This window comes from Mus caroli, unplaced genomic scaffold (assembly GCF_978045245.1).
Source record: "Mus caroli unplaced genomic scaffold, Mus_caroli_1 scaffold_8, whole genome shotgun sequence".
In the NCBI taxonomy this organism is placed as follows: Eukaryota; Metazoa; Chordata; class Mammalia; order Rodentia; family Muridae; genus Mus; species Mus caroli.
The window spans coordinates 142,362,132-142,382,334 of record NW_028227263.1 but is presented as its reverse complement, the minus strand read 5'-3'; the positions used below and the strand labels follow the sequence as shown (position 1 = coordinate 142,382,334).

General features: G+C 50.5%; 2 protein-coding genes across 9 annotated transcripts; one reads left to right on the top strand and one right to left on the bottom strand.

Annotated features, from left to right (window-relative positions):
* Window positions 1–204: 204 nt before the first annotated feature.
* On the top strand, window positions 205–15,806 carry Cnot3 (CCR4-NOT transcription complex subunit 3). 8 transcript variants are annotated; one of them, XM_021168720.3, is made up of 18 exons: window positions 205–462; window positions 5,542–5,616; window positions 5,722–5,789; window positions 6,014–6,088; window positions 6,234–6,323; window positions 6,547–6,675; window positions 6,773–6,868; window positions 7,951–8,170; window positions 8,262–8,395; window positions 8,891–8,947; window positions 10,330–10,711; window positions 10,792–10,915; window positions 11,514–11,712; window positions 12,734–12,833; window positions 12,926–13,124; window positions 13,342–13,474; window positions 14,117–14,242; window positions 15,434–15,806. In XM_021168720.3, exons 2-18 carry the CDS (start codon window positions 5,592–5,594, stop codon window positions 15,530–15,532), a joined length of 2,256 nt encoding a protein of 751 aa, XP_021024379.1. In that variant the 5' UTR covers window positions 205–462; window positions 5,542–5,591; the 3' UTR covers window positions 15,533–15,806. The 8 variants fall into 8 exon arrangements, with proteins under 8 accessions (XP_021024379.1, XP_021024376.1, XP_085698559.1 ...); XM_021168717.3 differs by having other exon boundaries at window positions 7,948–8,170; XM_085842433.1 differs by having other exon boundaries at window positions 7,948–8,170; window positions 15,383–15,806.
* Leng1 (leukocyte receptor cluster member 1) lies at window positions 14,815–20,185 on the bottom strand. The gene is made up of 4 exons (XM_021168721.2): window positions 19,768–20,185; window positions 18,117–18,296; window positions 17,193–17,443; window positions 14,815–16,066 (listed from the first exon to the last, which is right to left on the bottom strand). The coding sequence occupies exons 1-4, from the start codon at window positions 19,897–19,899 to the stop codon at window positions 15,847–15,849; spliced, it is 783 nt and encodes a 260-aa protein (XP_021024380.1). The 5' UTR covers window positions 19,900–20,185; the 3' UTR covers window positions 14,815–15,846.
* Window positions 20,186–20,203: the final 18 nt, after the last annotated feature.

The window sequence follows — 20,203 nt, the reverse complement described above, 5'->3', positions numbered from 1 at the left end:
GCCAATCCTAATGAAGGGGCTGGCCTTATTCTCGCTAGGAACCAATGGGGCGCGCCTAACGGCGCAGAGCGACGTGCTGCGGGAGCAATGACGGACCCATATTCCGGGCTCGGGGGCGGGCCGGCGCCAGAGAGGAGAAAAGAGGAGGGGAGGCCTCCGCCGCCGCCATCTTGGACCGGGCCCGTTCAGCTTCCGTGGAGCCGTCGGCAGCCGCTGCCGGGCCTTTCCTTGATCCCTGAATCCCCTACTCGGTCGTCTAGAACAATCCCGGGCCCACTTCCTCTATCAACAACCCAACCCTACTTCCGGCTTTCGCGCCCTCTTATCGCGATAGCGCCCGGGCTCGGGGCGCGAGGAAAGAGGAAAAAAAAAAAAAAAAAGGCGGCGGGCGGGCGCTCGCCTCTCTCTCCCCCCTCCTCGCCTGTCGCGATACGCTCCGCAGCGGCGGCGCCAGCTCCTGCGGTGAGCGTCAGGTTCGACTGGGCCGGACCCCTTTCCCTCTTCCCTCAGCTCCATCGGCCGACTTCTTGCTCCGCGACCCTGCTGCCTGTCGCGACACGGCCTCAGCTCCCGCCGGGCCCTGGCCGCGCGCTCGGGCCCAGCTTCGGCTCGGGCGGGCGGGGACCCTCTCCTCTCTCTGTCCTCCCGCGTCCGGACTCCCGCGTGGCAGAGCGCCGGCCCCGGGTGCGAGGTGCCCGTCCTCCTCCGCGTCTGGCTGGGCTTGGAGCGGTGGGCGCGCAGCGGGCCGCGGAGGGGTCTTTCTGCTCTGGGCGCGGGGCCCACTCCTGCAGTCATGCCTTCCCCGGGAGCTCCATTCGGGAGCGTTGCCTCAGTGCACCCGAAAGCTCCAGCTTGTTGGTGTCTTGATAGGGGGAAGCCTCTTTGGAAGAGATGGATCTTGTGGAGGAAAAAGTCCCCAAGACCCGAGGGTGCAGTTAACGTTGTGAGTTGGAGCCTAAGCCAAAGTTTCCACCTAGTCCTTACAGCTCTAGCAGTGAAGTCTCCTAGAGGTCCCTTTCCACCAATCTTCTTTTTAAGGAAGCATGGGGTTTGTGTGTGTGTGTTTGTGTGTGTGTGTTTTGTTTTAACACTCCCTCCCCAAACCTTGGATTCAGGACTGTACCGTATTGCTCACTTCCTGGCTTCACGTCTTTTACATCTTTGAGGTGGGGTATCAGTGGACTCTAGCTTTGGGAATGCAGGCCCCACTAAGATGCACGGTCTGCCTCGGTGGATGAAGCTTCCTAAGTGGTTAGGTATTGCTGTGTGTGGTGAGGGCCGCTTAGCTTTTCTAGATCTGGATCGGTGGAACGGGAGCTCCCAGGCTTTCAGTTGTCGGTGCTCTTCTGTTGGGACAGTTGAAGCAGTTCTAAACAGCTGTATCTCGGTTCTGGGACTGTCATCTCCTCTTAGGATTAGCTTTCTGTTCTTTTGGCTAGGGGTTTCCTCACCGTCTCCCTTCCCCGGTCATCACCTGGACTGCCATCTCTCTCTATTTCCATTCTCATCTGCCCAGCCTATGTGAATATGTGATCTTTTATAATTGAAATCCACTGGGTGAAAGCGTTTCAGAGGTAGAATGGTCCATCTCACCCAACTGGCACCCTGTAGGACTGCTAGCTCTCCTCACCGGAGTCTTCTGCTGTGTGAGGGGTAGGTAGCCTTTCTCCCTGCAGTTGTGTTGTCTTTGTGGGGTAGGTGTTGTCACCTGCCAGGTAAAGTCCCTGCCTTCTTTGCTATTGGCATCATCCCCTTTCTTGCGTTTGAGATGGCCACACCACCTATGTACCCACTGTGAGGCTAGGATACTCTTGGGTGTGGGTGCCCCTGGCTAGTGTGACTCCTCCTTTGTGGCTTTTCTGTGAAGTGATGGTTTCTTGTGCTGTGTCTGAGACCTGGGTGAGAGACCACTGTGGTCACTTTGCTTGGGACTAAAGAGTCTAAGGGGTGTAGGTTTCTTCTTCCTTACCTTTGTTGTTGGGCCTCTCCAGGGGCAACAGTTACTTTTAAGCAGGGTCTACTTTATTTACCTCAGAAAATCCTCCTGTGGCAGTGCCAGCATCCTCCACTAGGTTCAAGTTCCACTTTGAGTGCTGCTTGCCACCATCCCTGGCTTCAGTGTGAGCCCTCTTAGCCCTGTGCTATGCTCCAGGATGCTTCTGTGGTCACTTAGCAGTACCAGGCTTCAAAGTTAAGGTTGTACCCTTTCATTGGGTCTCTGTATGATGCCTTGGCACCTGTGGTGAAAAGTTCTATAGCTTGTTCTGTTGTTGGCTCCTATTTTGAGTACTTGAGGATTTACTACAGCTGTGGACAGACGATCCTAATGGTTTCGCTTCCACAGACGCCCAGCTTCCTCCATGCTGTTTGAGACCCTTGTACATGCATTCTATGTGAAGGTATTTGCTTACCTCAAAAGGGCCCTGTAGTGATGGCCTCCTAGAGCAGGACCTGGGAAGTGGGATGGGCAGTCTTCTGTGCTGGCACCTCTACCTTGAGGCTATAGCACTTACCTCTGTTTGCTGAACTTCTGCAGTCTATGCACCTTCTCCTTGTGAAGTGGGTTTTGTTTTGTTGTATGTGGAGAGAAGGTATTGCCTCCACTCTGGCTGTGGCTCCAGCCTCTAAAACACAAAGTCCTGGGTCTGTGGGCCTTGTTCTACTCAGGAGCCTTTTGCCAGTCACACATTGTCTTCTCTAATCACAGCCGTGCCCGTATTGATGGCTGAAGTATTACATCTGTTTGGGTTTTTTTAATTTTTAAATTTATTTTTAGTCTACATGCACTTTGTCTGCACACATGTAAGTACACTGTATATGTGCTGTACCTGAGAAGGCTATTGTGTCCCCTGGAGCTGGAGTTATAGACAGACAGTTGTGAGCTGCTAAATCTTGTTTTTTGTATGTTCATGTGTACCTTGGCAGATATGTGGGGGTCAGAGAAAAACTTTGAGAAGTTATTCTTGTTTTCACTATTTGGCACCCAGGGGTTGAATCAAGATCACCAGACTTCATAGCAACCACCTTTACCTACTCAGCTGTCTCACTGGCCCTTAATTATTTTTTTATTACATTTATTTATTTAATTTTTGAGTCTATGTAGTTCTGGATGGCCTGGAACTCACTATGTAGACCAAGCTAGCTAGAGCTCTGTCTGCCTCCATCTCCCAAGTGCTGGGATTAAACGTGCTGGGCCAACATACATTTATTTGTTTACTTGTTTATTAGATTGTTAAGAAAAAGAGAGTGTGTGTGTGTGTCTACTCAGGTGCTTTTGCCCATGTATACACATGTCAGGAGCATACATATGGAATATAGAGGCCACCTGTTGAGAGTTGGTTTTACATGGTTTACCATGTAAATCCTGGAAATTGAATTTTGTCAGGCTTGATGGCAAGAAAATATACTGAACCTACTCACTTGCCCTTTGTTGCCCCTGTTTTTGGGTGCCTTGCTTCTGGTCCCTTTAGAACTTCTGTCATTTGTTGTTGTTGTTGCTGCTGCTGCTATGGTTTATTGCTCTTGCTGCAAGCCCGTATCACCTCTTCCTCTGTGCTGCAGTCCCAACCACTTCAGTGTGGAGCTAGGATAAGGCCTCACCTTACTTAAGGCTGGAGTGCCTGCCCAGAACCCTCCTACAGGCTCTTGGGACAAAGTGAGTAGTGTAATAAGCTCTTGTTTAACATTCTTTCCTTCCCTGGTATAAAAAGAGGCTTCTCTGTGCTGATGGATATAAGAGCCAAGACTCACTCCTGGTCAAGATCCTGAATACCTCCTGCACGGTCCCTAGATCAGAGGTACTTAGCCTACTTCAGTCTCCTCTATGGGGCTCTTTGCTGAGCTCCTTTGATGGTTGCTTCATCTTCTGGAGATGGCCTGTAGTATGGTGTGTCAGCTAATCCTCTATTGAGAGTGCTGTGTGCGCGCTCTCTCTTTCTGATAGATCCTAAAGATATTTAAGTCCCCACAGTCTGAGGTGCCACCCATAGCTACCTCCCCACAAAGTGGGACCCTACAGAGTTAATTTTTTAAATCCCTTTTCAGAGAAGGCACTAGCTCCATCCACTCTAGGTAGGCCTCTTTTTCTGAATCTGCTCCCTAATGCAGTATCCCATGCTATGATTAGTACAAGTGACAACACTGAGCCAGCCATGGCAGGACACTCCTGTAACCTCAGCATTTGGGAGGACAAAGTAAGAATGTGAGTTTCAAAGTCATCCTGAGTTATATGCTAAGATCCTATTTAGGAAAAGGAAAGTTGTTGTTTTTTTTTTTTTCTTTCTGCTGTGCTGGTACATGCGGTGGCTGGCTGAAACATTTTCCAGCTGGCACCATTTGTTAAGACTGTGTGGATAGTCCAGTTTCCTGGATGTTAAGGACCCTCAATCTGGCTACCCTCCAGGTTGGAACCCTTGGTTCTGGGAGTGGAGCTGCCTTTATAGCTAGGAGCTATATTGGGGCACCCTTGCCTTGTATCAGTCTAGTTCTCAGAGCCTTGCTTGATATTATACCCATGGGGGAGAAGGTTACATACAACTTGTGCTAGGAACTCATAAACCCTCTTAGGGTCTTTCCTCTCCAGGATGCCCTGTTTCAGTGTCAACTTTTGTAGTGTGGATTTCCCTGCCAACAGACCTCCACTCCTCAGTCCTTTGTCCTCAGGCCCTTCTGAATTAAACTCGGCTTCCTTCAGAATAAAAATAGGTGTCTCTGACCTCCCTGATGGGTTCATGTTTCTGAGTCTAAATTGCCAGTCTATCTGATGTGGAATTCCTCCATGTGTGCAGATCTGTTCACTCACAGCTAAGGTTCTTCTCTTTATCTTTTTGAGATTTCTATCTTCTCATCGCCCTCCTTGAGGTGCTGTTTCCAAGTTTCTATAGCCATTTTCAGTGTCGGGCTTCTGCTGTGGAATAAATTTCTCGAAAGTGTAAGACCCTCTTGTTTGATATCCTGCCTTGTCCTGTATGAATGGGCCTTGATCTTCATATCTCTCTTCCCCTTCAGCTCACACCTCTTAGCCTTTCCAGGAGCTGCCAGCCTCATGTATTCTGTGACTTACCTAGAGTGGCCTCTCCCAGTCACCTCTGCTCTAAGCCCCTCAGTTTAGAAAGTACCATTTCTAGGGCTAATGCTTCCATCCCAGCAGTCTACCTGTGTGCTGCGTGTGCTCTAGTGTCATCTAGAGTGCAAATATTCTGTATTTTAGAAAATTTCTACTTCCTAAGTCAAGAGGCCCACCAATAAGATATACTGTTCTTTGTTTCAACAGTTTCCCAGATTGTACAGTCTGCCAACTGAAGGAATGCAAGAATAGGGAAGATCTCCCTTATTAGATAGGAAATGTAGCTGGGGATGTAGCTAGATGAAAGAGTGCTTGTATGTGTAAGGCCCTAAGTTCTGTCAGGTGAGGGAAGAGCAAGTAAATGTTTCTTCCTTCTACTAAACTACCTACCCCATGATTCCTATCCATATTCATGACTCTTGAGTTTGGACCAACCAAGGAATGGAGGTTAAGTCTATCCCAATTGTTCCCAGCAGCGTCCATTTTCAAGAGAGTATGAAGAGAGTGCGTCTGTAGGGCAGGGAAGATGGCGGACAAGCGCAAACTCCAAGGTAATAGACTGTCTACTGTTCATGTGGCTACATGCCCTTCCTTCCGGGAATTCTCTGGATATTTGCAATCTTGACAAGATCCTAACAGTCTTACTTCCTGGCCAGGTGAGATTGATCGCTGCCTCAAGAAGGTGTCCGAAGGGGTGGAGCAGTTTGAAGATATTTGGCAAAAGGTAATACGGACCTAGGAACCTCAAATTTTGTTGTCTGTAGGGCAAAGAATCAAGAAGAGGTTCCAAGGGCCTTGGGGTCTTGACCAGGGAAGCATCTCTAAGATCGATTGTGGGGAGGGGGTCCTAGATTTCCCAGCCGAGGAAGAAAGAGACTGGACCTTTACTGCTATGGCGAGTTCTGGGCAGCCACTTTCACATTGACTGCTGAATTCTTCATCCCTCAGCTCCACAATGCAGCCAACGCGAACCAGAAAGAAAAGTATGAGGCTGACCTAAAGAAGGAGATTAAGAAGCTACAAGTGAGGGGGCTGGGGATGGACTCTTGTGTCCTATGGGAGGAGGGATGGAGACAGTGGACTGCTGGGTCCCAGGGAGAAAAGATCATTGAGGACCCCCCCCGTTTCCAGGTCTACAGCCTAATTATCCTGCTTTTTCTCCCTTCAGCGGCTGAGGGACCAGATCAAGACATGGGTAGCATCAAATGAGATCAAGGACAAAAGGCAGCTTATCGAAAACCGCAAGCTCATTGAAACGGTAAGAAACCAGAGCCTGGGGTTTTTTGGGGTGGGAATATGGTCAGGCTCCTGGGACCCAAAGAAGGTGGAGGTGGAGCAGTCACTAGAGAGTCCTCGGGAAGAGTATTGTTTCCACAACTAAGGGAAGGGCAGAAATGAGGGCTCAGGCTGTTTCTAGCATTGCTGGCTCTTATAGCTCCTATTCCATCTTTGAGCACCTCTGCCAACTATACTCTTCACAGCAAATGGAACGGTTCAAAGTTGTGGAACGAGAGACCAAAACCAAAGCTTATAGCAAGGAGGGTCTGGGTCTGGCTCAGAAGGTGGATCCTGCCCAGAAGGAGAAGGAAGAAGTTGGCCAGTGGCTCACGGTGAGTTGGGACGGAGAAGAAAGTAAACACTTGGGCCCAGACTTAAATATATACCAGGGCCTTGAGGACAAACCTCTCTTCCCTTCTCTTCCCCCAGAACACCATTGACACCTTAAATATGCAGGTGGACCAGTTTGAGAGTGAAGTGGAGTCACTGTCGGTACAGACACGCAAGAAGAAAGGCGACAAGGATGTGAGTGGTGGGGGCACCATCACCCACAGGGTAAGGGTGGAGGTGGCCTGTGAACAGAGGGCATCTGGAGGCTCATAGGAGTCTCTGGTCCTGGATGCCCAAGATACACCTGGGGCAGAGATTGAAAAGGCAGAACAAGGCAGCTTAGCTGGCTGAGTTGTGGTATAGGTAGGAGGTGAGACAGGATATTGGGATATTTGGGTAGACAGTGTAGCCATTGTTAGGGGCAGTTTGGGTGAAGATGGACTTAGGTTCAGCTGGCACCACATAGTGAGACCTGAAGAAAGGACCAAATTGGGAAGATACACAGCACTCCAAAAATTCCCCAGGATCTCAGGAGGGGGTTGGTATGCCTCTAAGAACCAGTTGCTGTGGGAAACCTGGAAATGGTTTGGGCCAAAGTCATATGATAGGGTCCTGAATCTTACACCTTTAGGATTGTAAGGGTGTGAGTTCAAAGGGATGTCAACTCTGTCTCCTTAATGGTGTCACCAGGGAAGGAAGTTCTGATGGGATGGAAAGTGAGAGAGATGTCACTGGGAGGAAAAGAGTAGATCCTTGATAAAAGGAGGAATTTGGAGCTGGCACTAAGGCATTAAGTTGTAATGGGAATTGGAACCTCGAGAAGAGCAGGAGCTCTCTGTGGCTGCCCTGATAAACTGACAGCCAGTTTCCTTCCCATGGACTCTACCTTTATTACTATCATTACCGTTGGGGTGAGATAGGATGTATATTTCCAGCAGAGGTCAGAATGATAGGAGACCTGGGTAAGACTTGCTGACAGGTAAGCCAGGTAGAGGCCAAGTGTAGGGTAGCACAGGTATTATAGGTTTCTAGGGATCTTTAGAGCCAAAGGGGTTTGAGGAGAGATAAATGGATCCTTGAGATGTCAGAAACCTCAGATTTGTCCTCACTGGGACAGAGGATGGGCAAACTTCTCACTGGCCCATGTTAGGAGGGGCTGGAGCAGAGGCACCTTTGGGGTACCCTAGTGATGGGGGACTGAGGACAGGTTCTGTGGGGGCAGGAGGGCTGGCCAGGTGCTCTGCAGCCCCTGAGCCTGGCCCTGGGCTCGCCAGCAGAAGCAGGACCGGATTGAGGGCTTGAAGCGGCATATCGAGAAGCACCGCTACCATGTTCGTATGCTGGAGACCATCCTGCGTATGCTGGACAATGACTCCATCCTGGTTGATGCCATCCGCAAGATCAAGGATGATGTGGAGTACTACGTTGACTCATCCCAGGACCCCGACTTTGAAGAGAACGAATTCCTCTATGACGACCTGGACCTCGAGGACATTCGTGAGGCCCTGGGCTGACCTTCATGGCACAGAGGGTGAGGGCAGGAGGCATGGCTGTACCAGCTAAGCATGCTGCTCCCCTACCCCCACAGCACAGGCGCTGGTCGCCACCTCCCCCCCCAGCCACAGCCACATGGAGGACGAGATCTTCAACCAGTCTAGCAGTACACCCACCTCAACAACCTCCAGCTCTCCCATCCCACCCAGCCCAGCAAACTGCACTACGGTAAGTGTCCCAGGTTATTAATAAGAGGGTGGTCATGGAGGAGTCAAAAGCCTAGTCTTGCCTTAGAGGGCAGCTCAGGAAGTGAGCTCTAGGCTTTTTGTGCTCTGAGGAACGGATATAAAAACCCTGGGTTTTCACTCAGTTTTAGGGTGCACATGGGTCTCTGGTGTGGTAGTCAGGAGGAGTTGGAGTGTGGAAAGCTGAGGAGCTGAGCAGCTGGGTGTCTCCCTTCTGACAGGGATCCAGGGCCAAAGTCTATAAGGAAAGAAGTCCTGGGTACTTCTCAGGATGGGAGTGGGTGCTGACTCTCAGATTTTTAGGTGTTAACCAAAACTTGAGGCTGCGTATTGGAACAGCTCTGGAGCACAAGGCTAGTCAGATGGGCCTATGAGAGATTGAGAGTAGTAAGGGCCCTCCTGTGTCCTTAAAGGATTGCCCTCTGTTTTGGGACCCTGGAGGTCACGGAGTTTTTTACTTCACTTCCCCCTGCCTCAGGAAAACTCTGAAGATGATAAGAAGAGAGGCCGATCGACAGATAGTGAAGTCAGCCAGGTGGGTCCAAGTCTGAATCTGATGGTTTGTAACTTGTTTATTGCGTGGTCTCCAAAATTACTGAAGTTGGAGGGTTGGCTACAATGCTGGGCTCTTGGGACAGGTGTGGCAGAAACAGTGCTACTCTGAGGGTAGGGTGATGACAGGTGGTGTGGTTGAGGTGGCCTGTTGTCTGGCTTAGAGAGGAAGACTGGGTGGTACTGTGGGCAGGCCACACAGGGAACTGTGGCAAGAAGTTAGGAAGTATGAGAGGTGGGCTGTTGGACTGAGGACTCTTTGGTCTCTTGAGGATCCAAATAGCCTGAGAAGTGATCAGAAAGTCAGACTGCCTGTGCTGTACTGACTGCAGGAAGCAGTTCCTAAGAGAGGAAGGCAGTATGTGACACTTCTGAATTCCTTTAGATCCTAGTGAATAAACTCAGCTCTGTCAATTTCTCCTACAATAATAAGAACATATCTTAGGAGACAAGAATGTTGTTGAAGAAGCCCAGAGCTCCTTTAGGCTAATAGAAGGGACAGTCTCTGGTGGAAGGACCTAAGTGTACACTAATGAAGCTAATTTGGGGATCAGGGTTTAGGAGCAGCCAGAATAATGGAGTGAGGAGGTGGGGCAAGAAATCATGGGGGTGCGCTTAGTTCTGCCACCTTATCAGGCCCCTTGACTGTCAAGCAGTAGTCCCCAAAAAAAACATGAATGGCCAGTTTTATTTGTTATTTCTGTGTGGTGGTCAGAAGGCTAGGAGGAAGTTTGGCATGGCAGCCTGGTTGTTGGAGTGTAGTTTAAGTAGGGATGCCCTGGTCATTATGTTCTGGAGCACTGCATTTTTACAGTTTCATGATTAGCTGACATTCGGAAGGAATTGATTGTCCCAGTTCCCTTACTCTTAAACATTTAGGCTGATCCAACTAATTGCAAATTGAGGTTGGGATTTTTGTTTTTGTTTGTGTTGTTTGTTTCTTTTGCAAGAGCATCTTGCTCTGTAGCCTATGCTGGCCTGAACTCTCCAAATAGACAAGGCTAATCTCAGACTCATAGAGGTGTGCCTGTCTCTGCCTCTCAAGTGCTAGGATCAAAGGCATGTGTCACCACTTTAGGTCTCAAGTTCAGGGTATTTGAGAGTTTCCCTTGGTCTCTTGTCTTAACCTAACCCCTGTCAGATTCATGTGGGCTATAGTGACAATGTCCGGGGAGGACTTGGGACAGCTGGGTGGGCTGGAAGTAAATAGGTCTTACACATGAAGGTGATTGAAGTCTCCTAGGTGCCTCAGAGAATGTGGACAGTTAATAGCAGGTCAGAGGCAAGACAGGAAGACAATAAGAGGGTGGTGGATAGGGGACAGGCTGGTCTAGTACCTGACCCTTTGTTTTTTCTTTCCTGCAGTCTCCAGCCAAAAATGGCTCCAAGCCTGTCCACAGCAACCAGCATCCCCAGTCCCCAGCTGTGCCGCCCACCTACCCCTCTGGCCCCCCACCTACCACTTCTGCCTTGAGCTCCACCCCTGGCAACAATGGGGCCTCTACCCCAGCAGCACCTACAAGTGCCCTGGGCCCTAAGGCCAGTCCAGCTCCCAGCCACAACTCGGGTACTCCTGCACCCTATGCCCAGGCTGTGGCCCCACCCAATGCCAGCGGGCCCAGCAATGCCCAGCCACGGCCCCCTAGTGCCCAGCCAAGCGGGGGAAGTGGTGGTGGCAGCGGAGGGAGCAGCAGCAATAGTAACAGTGGCACAGGCGGAGGGGCTGGCAAGCAGAACGGTGCCACAAGTAAGTTGAGACCAGTTTGGGGAACAGGGCAAGGTGGGCAGTAGCTGACAGCCTGTTTACACTTGTCTTTCTTTCCCCAGGCTATAGTTCGGTTGTGGCAGACAGCCCTGCAGAGGTGACCCTGAGTAGCAGTGGGGGCAGCAGTGCCAGCAGCCAAGCCCTTGGGCCCACTTCGGGCCCTCACAACCCAGCTCCCAGCACCTCGTGAGTAGTGGGGTGGCAGTGTGTGGGCACAAGCTCTCATGCCACTCGTTTTAGGGTTCCAAGTTCTGCCCTTCCTGGGTAGTACCCAGTGTGTCCTTTCTTCACCTCAGCAAGGGCTCTGTTCCCTGCTTCTTACCAACTGGGACATGTTTTATTCTGGGTTTCATACTACACTGTCTTCCCATTTCTGTTCTTTGCTCTGAGGCAGCTGACTCCCATGAGTGTGGGGGCTTTTCCCTTTTCCTCCATTTCTTCAGCTTGACATCAGATTACTAATGAAAGATCTGCCTTGTCAGCCTCGTTACCAGTCCTACTGGGATTGCACCATGTGCATCTGTGCAATCATTTACTCCAAAACTGTTTCAGTGACAGTTCTAGAACTACCCTGTCCCCTGTCCTTTAACTTCATAAGCTGTTGGGGGGACCCTAAAATCCTGTCTGCACACCTCAGTACCTCTGCTGTACTGCAGAGGATTCCAGAGGTTGGACTTACTTCTGCATGCTCCAGCTGTCCTGCTTTCAGCCCTCCCTTTTGGATCCCATATTCTGTGCCTGTCTTCAAGGATCTTAATTTGATTCTCCTCCGTTCTTTTCCCAGAAAGGAATCCAGTACGGCAGCTCCATCAGGGGCTGGGAGTGTGGCTTCAGGCTCAGGGAATAACTCGGGGGGACCCAGCCTCTTGGTGCCACTGCCTGTAAATCCCCCCAGTTCTCCAACGCCCAGCTTCAGTGAAGCCAAGGCAGCTGGTACCCTGCTTAATGGTCCTCCACAGTTCAGCACCACCCCAGAAATCAAGGTGAGTTCCTCAGGTGTGAGCCCTGAGCCTATCCTGGGACAGGAAATTCAATGAGTGCGCTTTCCTAGGGGGGGAAACATCTTAGAAGTTCTCCTGAGTGGGTGATAACGGCGTTAGCATGATTTTGACGGGAGGAGCAGCAAAGTGACACCTTGTGGAGAGACTCCTGGGAGGGTGGGGGAAGAGTAGCATGAAGGACTCAGCCTCATTGGCTGTGACTAGTGAAGAATGAGTCCCTCCAAGAGAGTTGGATTGCAGGTCTGTGGGTGGGCTTCAGTGATGGAAGAGTTGTACAGAGTGGGTAGAAGAGCCAGCCGTAAGCTGCCTCACCAGGGAAAGCTGTGTGGGGGGCTGCAGGCCCAACCCACTGATGTTCCCAAGGAGACTGAATGCCCAAGGGATGGTCGACACCCTTAAGGCAACAGGAGCGCCTGCAGTTCTGCCACCCACCTCTAAGAAGCATACAACTGAGCAGTCGAGCGGGTGTTCTCCCAGCATGTGGTGTCTTTATGGAAGTGTGTGCTTGTCCACTGCATAGGGTCATAGTTCCTCTGGAATGTGTTATGAACCCTGCAAAGAGGAGAGTGAACTCTCACAAATCTCATGGTGATTGGTGACTTCAGATTTGCAGCTTCCCTATAGCCATGTTTTAGAATATGGGTAGATCTTGCAAATAGGGAACTGGCAATAGCAGATTATGCAGAGTGTACAGAGCCTTTCAGGCTGTGCTTTTTTTTTTTTTTTTTTAAATATTTATTTGTTTGTTTGTTTATTGGTTTAGTTATTTATTTATTGTGTGTTATGTGAGTACACCTGCTATCTTCAGACACACCAGAAGAGAGCATCGGATCCCATTATAGATGGTTGTGAGCCACCATGTGGATGCTGAGAATTGAACTCGGGGCTTCTGGAAGAGCAGGCAGTGCTCTTAACCGCTGACTGTTCCAGCCCCTAGGCTGAGCCTTTTTATGCAGCTCAGGCTCTGCTCAGGTCCTGAGACTTAGCCCCTCCCTTTTCCCAGGCCCCTGAACCGCTCAGCTCTCTGAAATCCATGGCAGAACGGGCAGCTATCAGCTCTGGTATTGAGGACCCTGTGCCAACGTTACACCTAACTGATCGAGGTGACAGTTATGGGATTGTGGGGAGGGCAAAGGCCAAAAAGGAGCTGACCCCATCCTCATCATTGAAGTGCTTAATGGCCTCTCCCCTGCAGACATCATCCTGAGCAGCACATCAGCACCACCCACCTCATCCCAGCCACCCCTGCAGCTGTCAGAGGTGAACATACCATTGTCACTGGGTGTCTGTCCACTGGGGCCAGTGTCCCTCACCAAGGAGCAGCTATACCAACAGGCCATGGAAGAGGCCGCCTGGCACCACATGCCCCACCCCTCTGACTCCGAGCGCATTCGGTGAGGGGCTGCAGAAAGGGCTGGGGACCGGGACTCCCCAGTCTGAGGGAGGAGCTGGTTCCTGGGTCCTGAGAAACTAGGTAGAGTACTCGTCTCAAAGTGCTGAGGACTTGACTTGGGGCTCCCTAAAGCAGGTTGAAGTGTGCTTCTGAACACTCTCCTGAAGGCAGGGCTGGAGCTCAAAGCCTCCTGGCACTAAATCCTCACTGGTTCACAGGCAGTACCTCCCCCGGAACCCTTGCCCGACACCCCCCTACCACCACCAGATGCCACCCCCACACTCGGACACTGTGGAGTTCTACCAGCGCCTGTCAACTGAGACGCTCTTCTTCATCTTCTACTATCTGGAGGTACAGCAGGGCCCCCGGGGCAGCCTCGGGCCCCCCAGCTCCGCCGCCACCGCTGCCATCCCCCCTCGGGCTGGAGGGGCGAGGTGGGTGTCCCACTGCGGCCACTGGGACCGCACCCCTCCCTATCCCAGTCTTGGGCCCCCTCAAATTAAACCTGACCCAGTCCCAAAACATTCTAATTGCTAAGATTCAGGGAGAGGCTGCAGGCCCTAGGCCATGTACAGTTTCCACTGCCAAGAGCTCTCAGCTCCTGGGAAACCCTTTAGTTTAGGATAGTTGCTGAAGTGCAGTAGACACTCCCAAGACCTAGAGACCTCTGCAGAACTGTCTGACCTCTTAACTGCAGTGGGTCAGCCCCTCCCCCTCTCCTCCTGAGTTTTCTGCTTCGTCTCCTTTCAGTTTTCATTATGCATTAGTTTCTCTTCTTTCTCAAAGCTTTTCTGAAAGCAATTCTCACCTCCTGTCTCATTTTCTTCTGACCATGGTATGTTTTGTGCTCCCAGCACTATCTCCAAGTGGACTCTCCACCCCAGCTGGTCTGTGGTGAGGGTCTGGGTCCAGCCCTGATGCCCTGCCCTTGTCCCCCTGCTAGCTACTCAATTTGGATACCTTCTGATCTTTCCTCTGCATTTTCTTTCCCAGGGAACCAAGGCACAGTACTTGGCAGCCAAGGCCCTAAAGAAGCAGTCCTGGCGATTCCACACCAAGTATATGATGTGGTTCCAGAGGCACGAGGAGCCTAAGACCATCACAGATGAGTTTGAGCAGGTGAGGGGCCCGCCCAACCTGGTCCCATTGGGGTATGGCTGGTGTACCCAATCCCAACCCTCAATCCTTGCTGGCCTTTCTCCTCTGGGCACAGTCCTGTAGACTGACCAAGCTGTTCACCTGGCCTGGGACACTGTCCATCTCCATTGTCCATTTCTCAGTGCTTTAGTTCTGAGTCGTCGTTACTGCTTCCAAAGAGAAGCCTTCTTGGAGCTGCTAACTGCAACCACCATGCAGTCCTGGGTACTTTAGTTGGAAGCATGGGATTTTCTAGTTGGCATTTCCCAAACTTGACCTCCATTGGTCCCTTCTCCTTGATTTCCTGGCAAACAGCAGAGCAGGGACAGAGCGTACTTGGAAGTCTATTTAGTTAGCCTTCTTGAGTCTCAACCATTAGTTGATTGGAAACTCCACTCTCCCTAAATATCCTGAAGCCAGTGATCTTGGGCAAGTCAATCAAGCCTCTTCCTTTGTCCCCCTATCTGTAAAATGAGAGTAACAGCACCCACCTCATGCAGCTGTTACAAGGATTAAATGAGTTAATAACATGTAAGGACTGACGGTGCCTGCTATACAGTGAGTGTCATGAATTTTTATTGCTTTCAGTTGGTGTGTTTTAACAGTGGCTTTCCCCATACACATTTTCCTTACCGTACACATTTTCCAGGTACCAAGCTGGGCCTCATCGATCCCCATTCTCACAGAAATCTGTTTTGTCCTCTATATTCTTCCAGGCCACTTTGAAGCATTTCAGACATTTGACCTAGCTGCTTTCTTGGTGTATGCTCTCCAACCTTGACATCAGTCTTCCTATCCTGCCCTGCTTTGGTCCTTGACACGAATATCTCTTAGGGCACTGAGTCCCTCAGAATCTCAGTTACAGTGAAGTGTCTCTCCAGAGTGCTGGATGGTGCATATGTTCATTGTAGGCCACCTGACGGTCCTTACTCCTCAGTGTCACTTAATAAGCTTAGGCCTTATGTTTGTACCTGCAGCCCATGTGGGGCAAAGGCCAGGCTTGGCCCCTTCTTCACTCTTAAGATCACCAAGGGTGGAGTCTGACAGTGCAAGCATGTAGGACAGTTGGCTTGGTACCTCCATGCCCCTGACAACTACCTCTTCTCCATCTGCCTGGCCCAGATCTCAGTCTCCCTCTTCATCCACTCACTGACCACCTTCTTCCCCGGCCAGGGCACCTACATCTACTTTGACTACGAGAAGTGGGGCCAGCGGAAGAAGGAAGGCTTCACCTTTGAGTACCGCTACCTGGAGGACCGGGACCTCCAGTGACACCGGCCCCCCTCTACCTTCCCCCTCCCCCGCATGCTGACCCCCCTGCCCAGGTGAGGGCCCTGCCCTGGAAGACTGGGGGAGGCCCAAGGCCATGGGACACCCTCCCTCCCAGGAAGCAGGGAAGGGATAGGGAGGTTTTCTCTTCCTCTCTGCCCTACCCTGGGGGCCTGGGGGCAAGGGCTGCCCCCTCCTCCCCTCCCCAGTGAGGGACATTTTTTGGTAAACCTATTTTCATTTTGGAAAATATTTATGAATAAATAGTTTTATATGACGGCTGGCAGCTGCGGCCTCTCCTATCCCCACAAGAGAGTTCAGTGGGCAGGAGTTGGGTTCTGCTGGCGGGGTCGCCGGGCCAGTTGGGGATTGAACTGGGAGTTGTATCTTCGCCTCCGTTCATCTGTCTCTTCTGCTTCCACCTGACCTTGCTGGGATACCTGGCCTTGTACCCGGGCCAGAAGGGCCTCTGCTCGAGCTCTCTCAGCTGCTTCCCGCTGAAGACGCTCAGCACGGAGCTTTTCTAGGGAAGGTGGCCTGCAGGGAGGAAAGCAAGAACAAGTATCCTGGGCCGCCCGTACCATTTTCAAACAATGTGTTTTTGTCCTCTAACCCCAATAATTCTTCAATTTTGGTCTCAAAACCCCATTTTAAACAGTGAGAATTGGTGGCTGGGCTCAATCCCCAGCACTCATATAAAGCAGCTCACAATTGGGACTCCAGTTCCAAGGGATCTGGCACCCTCACACAGACACACCTGAGGGCAAAACGCTAATGCACATAAAATAAAAATAAACCTTTGGGCAGTGGTGGTACACACCCAACACTCCAGGTGGATCTCCAAATTTGGGACTTGGTCTATAGAGCAAGTTCCAAGACAGCCAGGGCTGCACAAAGAAACCCTGGCTCCTGTCTCAAAAACCTGAGTCAAGTAGGATCTTATCTGTGGGGTGCCTTCTACTGTGGCAATGAAAGTTTCAGAAAAGGTTTCTCTTGGGTGACTTAAATAGAGCTGAGTGTGATAGGTGGGGCACATTCGAACCCCCAGTACTCAGGAGGCAGAGACAGATCTGAGTCCAAGGCCAGCCTGGTTTACATAGTTCTAGGGCAGCCAGTGTAACATTGAAAAATTAAAGAAAAAAAAAACCTTTAAACAGCCGTAATGAACTAATTATGAAAACTGAGCTGAGTGTGGTGGCATTTACCCTTGATCCTAGCTAGCACTTGTGAAGCAGAGACCAGCCAGAGTGACATCGTGATGATATCCTGTCCCAAATTAAAAACAACTGAAGGACTGGAGAGATGGTTCAGTGGTTGAGTCCCAGCAACCTATATGGTTATTCTGATTGTGAACACAACTGTGTTGAGTTTAAGGGGACCCAATGCCTTGTAGTCTAAAGATATCATGTGGTACACAGACATGTAACAAGACACCCATGCACGTTAAGAAAAATCTCAGAAATACTGTACGCAAGCATCCACACATACCCTTAGCCATAAGAGAAGATGCTGTTCTTACAATCCTAAAGTCTGTTTCCACAGAGGTCCCTAGACAACATACTAAGACCACTTCATCCTGCTTGCCCCGCTGAGCCTTTTTGTGGTACCCTGGATGATCGATGACCTATGCTATGATCTTCAAAGTCTCACTCTGTATTCTTACTCTCTGGGTCGTTGTTTCTGAGGCCGCTCCTCTTTGGAAGGATGGCTTTCACTGCTGTGCCTTTTCTTTGCCAGATGCTTCTGCATCTCTTTCAAGGGATCCAATCGGTTCTTGATCTTCTCATCTGGGCTTGGGCCTGGAGGACAGCCCTTTTGCCCTGGGGGGAGCTGGTACCAAGGAGGCTGAGTTTGGGCCTCTGCTGCACTCTGGCCCAAGTAAGTCAGGATACCTAGTGCTTTCTCTTGCCTCTCCTGCAGGGGCAAGAAAACAAAATAGTCTTTTCAGTCCCTCTGGGAGCCCTAGATGTGGCAATAGAAAAACCCAGGGCTCAAATTTCTGGAGACAGGGACTGGTAGTCATTTAACAAGGGAAATCAGAAGACGATTCAGGGACCAGCTTTACAAAGAACCAGCGGCTTATCTGCAGGAGGAGGAAGAAAAGGAGGGCTGTGGCCTGTGCAGTAGTGAAGATGGGAGAAGCTTACTTTGGGAACGAACAGTTTAAGGAAAAACCTGCAGAAACGCAAAGTGGAGGAGTGATTTTCAGTGGGAGATAGCACCTTCAGAGTTCGATGAGAGGGAGGAGAGCCACAGTACAAGTCAGTTTGAAAAGCACAAATGCTGTCTGGAGATGAGTGCCTATGATCCCAACACTTGGCTCAGGAGGCCAAGGCAGGGGGATTGAGAATTGGAAAGCACCCCGGTCTGTGTAGTTGTGACCTCATCTCAAAAATAAAATAGCTTAAGACTTTTTTTAGTCCCATGGGAAAAGGTTAGCCAGTTTAAGTGCTGTACAGCAGTAACCAACTTACAGGTAATATCTCTCAGTCATTCTAAAAATTTTAGTGCTTACTTATCACCATATCCTAACAGTCACAGCCAGTCCCCACCCCCATGATTCCACCAAAAAATGAGGCCAGCTTACCTTTTCCTGTCGCTTCTCTTCCTCATGCTCTTTATTGCCTCTGGGAACTCCTTTCCTTTCTTCCAGCAGCTCCCTAAACAGGTCCACAGGGCCAGAACTTGGAGCTCCTGGGTCTTCTGCTTCCAGCTCAGGCACTGAGTTTCGTTGCCTGGCTTTCTTCCGTAGGAATTCCGTACGGGCCTATGAGGGGTTATAGGGAAGACATTCAGAACCCAGAAGTGCTGAGGATACAAGAATGATCCATGGGCAGGGAGGGCAGTGGTAGCACACACCTTTGAACCTAGCATTCAGGAGGCAGAGGCACATGGATCTCTGAATTCAAGGCCAGCATGGTCTACAGAGTGAGCTAGTTCCAGGACTACACAGAGAAACCCTGTCTTGAAAGGGGGCGGGGGGGCAGGCAAATATTGAGAGCAAGAAGAGATACCATTTCTAACTTGGAGTGGAGAATCGATGTTTTTAGACAGTAAACTGGGCTATCAGAGATCAGAGAAGATCCCTGACCTAAAACAGAAGAAGGCTTCCCAGTCTAAAATGATGCAAGGAAAACCCACTCAGGTATAGGGTATAGGTGGCTTGTTCAGCCATAGAGCTCCTGCCTTGTGTGTAGTTCCAAATTCAGTCCCCAACACAAGTATGTATATACTCCCAAACTTGTAAGGTAGCCAAACATTGCTTTCTGGACAAAGGATCTAAATCCAAGGTATGGCTCCAGGTCACCACACCAAATACAACCCAACCCCAGATTGGTCTCTGATTCACAATTCTCCCCTTTCTGCAGCCTTAGTATCTGGGATTAATTACAAGCATCACCTTTTTGTTTGTTTTGTTTTTTGGTTTTTTTTTATTTTCGTTTTTTCGAGACAGGGTTTCTCTGTGTAGCCCTGGCTGTCCTGGAACTCACTTTGTAGACCAGGCTGGCCTCAGAAATCCGAATGCCTCTGCCTCCCAGGTGCTGGGATCAAAGGCGTGCGCCACCGCCACTACCCGTTTTTTTTTTTTTTTTTTTTTTTTTTTTCAAAGCCCACACTAATTCATGATCAGATTGGCCAAGGGACTTAAGTGTAAACCAAACTAATCGAGTAACTATTAAAGTCTGTGATGTGTGTGTGGTCTTCAATACTAGCGTTCAAGTGGAACTGGCAAGCTGAGCTCAAGACCAGCCAGGTCTACGTAGCCAGTTCCAGAACAGCCACGGCTACACAGACCCTGTTCTAAATAAAACCTCCAGATGTTCTTTTCTTGGCAAGCAATGAGGGAGAAAAGACATGCCCAACGAAGTGGACCCCGGCTTGTCCGCCCTTTGCCCTCCTTGCTGAAGCCGTTGTACTCAGAGCAAGGTGACCGCACCCCTCCAAGTTGTTCTAAGAGGGAATTTCTCAAAGCAAGCGCTCAGAAGGAAGGGAGCATACACACAGTGGGTGATCAGTAATTAACGTGTGCGGGCAACCTATAAAGTAATCAGAATATTTGTCCAACTCTTCCAGTATGCTAGTCTCTGGTCCCTCAACACCAGTGGGGAAATCTAGGAAGGTTTCTTGGAAGTTAGCACAGGATTTTCAGAGAAACATCGCCGAACACTGTACAGACCCGTTCCCGGCACCGAGTGATAGCTAGGCCCGCCGCGCTTCTGGGCGGTCCCCAGGCTTACCTCTTGCTGAGCGAGCAGCACCCTCCGCTCCCGCTCCTTCTCCTCCTCCCGGGCCTGGGCCTCGTCGCGCCGCACGCGGGCAACATTGTCCTTGTTCCGGACGTGCCAGCTCTTCTTCGGCAAGATATTCATGGCTCCAGTGCCGACCTCGGACTGTCAGGCCCACTCTTCAGCACTTCCGATTGGCTCGAGGATGCTCCCGCCCCATGGTTCCACCCTTGCTCGTGCATTGGTTCTGGGCCAATTGTCACGCCCCATCCTAGCCTTGTTTAGAGATTATTGGCTGAGAGCCTTCCATCTCAGCCAATCCTAAGCTTTTGTAACCTGAGTTGCTCCACCCCCGGACGCTGCTTGATGAGGCTGTTGCCTGTCCATTCCTTTAAGCAGACATAACCTAGCTCTTCGGGCCGATTTGGATCTGGCCCCTCCCCAAACC

Coding starts and splice junctions, on each gene's coding strand:
- Cnot3 (XM_085842433.1), top strand. CDS start 5,592: ATGGCGGACAAGCGCAAACTCCAAG. Junction 8,171..8,261: donor CCTGGACCTCGAGGACATTC/GTGAGGCCCTGG, acceptor CTACCCCCACAG/CACAGGCGCTGGTCGCCACC. Junction 11,713..12,733: donor GCACCACCCCAGAAATCAAG/GTGAGTTCCTCA, acceptor CCCTTTTCCCAG/GCCCCTGAACCGCTCAGCTC.
- Leng1 (XM_021168721.2), bottom strand. CDS start 19,899: ATGAATATCTTGCCGAAGAAGAGCTGGCACGTCCGGAACAAGGACAAT. Junction 18,297..19,767: donor TGCTGCTCGCTCAGCAAGAG/GTAAGCCTGGGG, acceptor AACCCCTCATAG/GCCCGTACGGAATTCCTACG. Junction 17,444..18,116: donor AAGAGAAGCGACAGGAAAAG/GTAAGCTGGCCT, acceptor TTGCCCCTGCAG/GAGAGGCAAGAGAAAGCACT.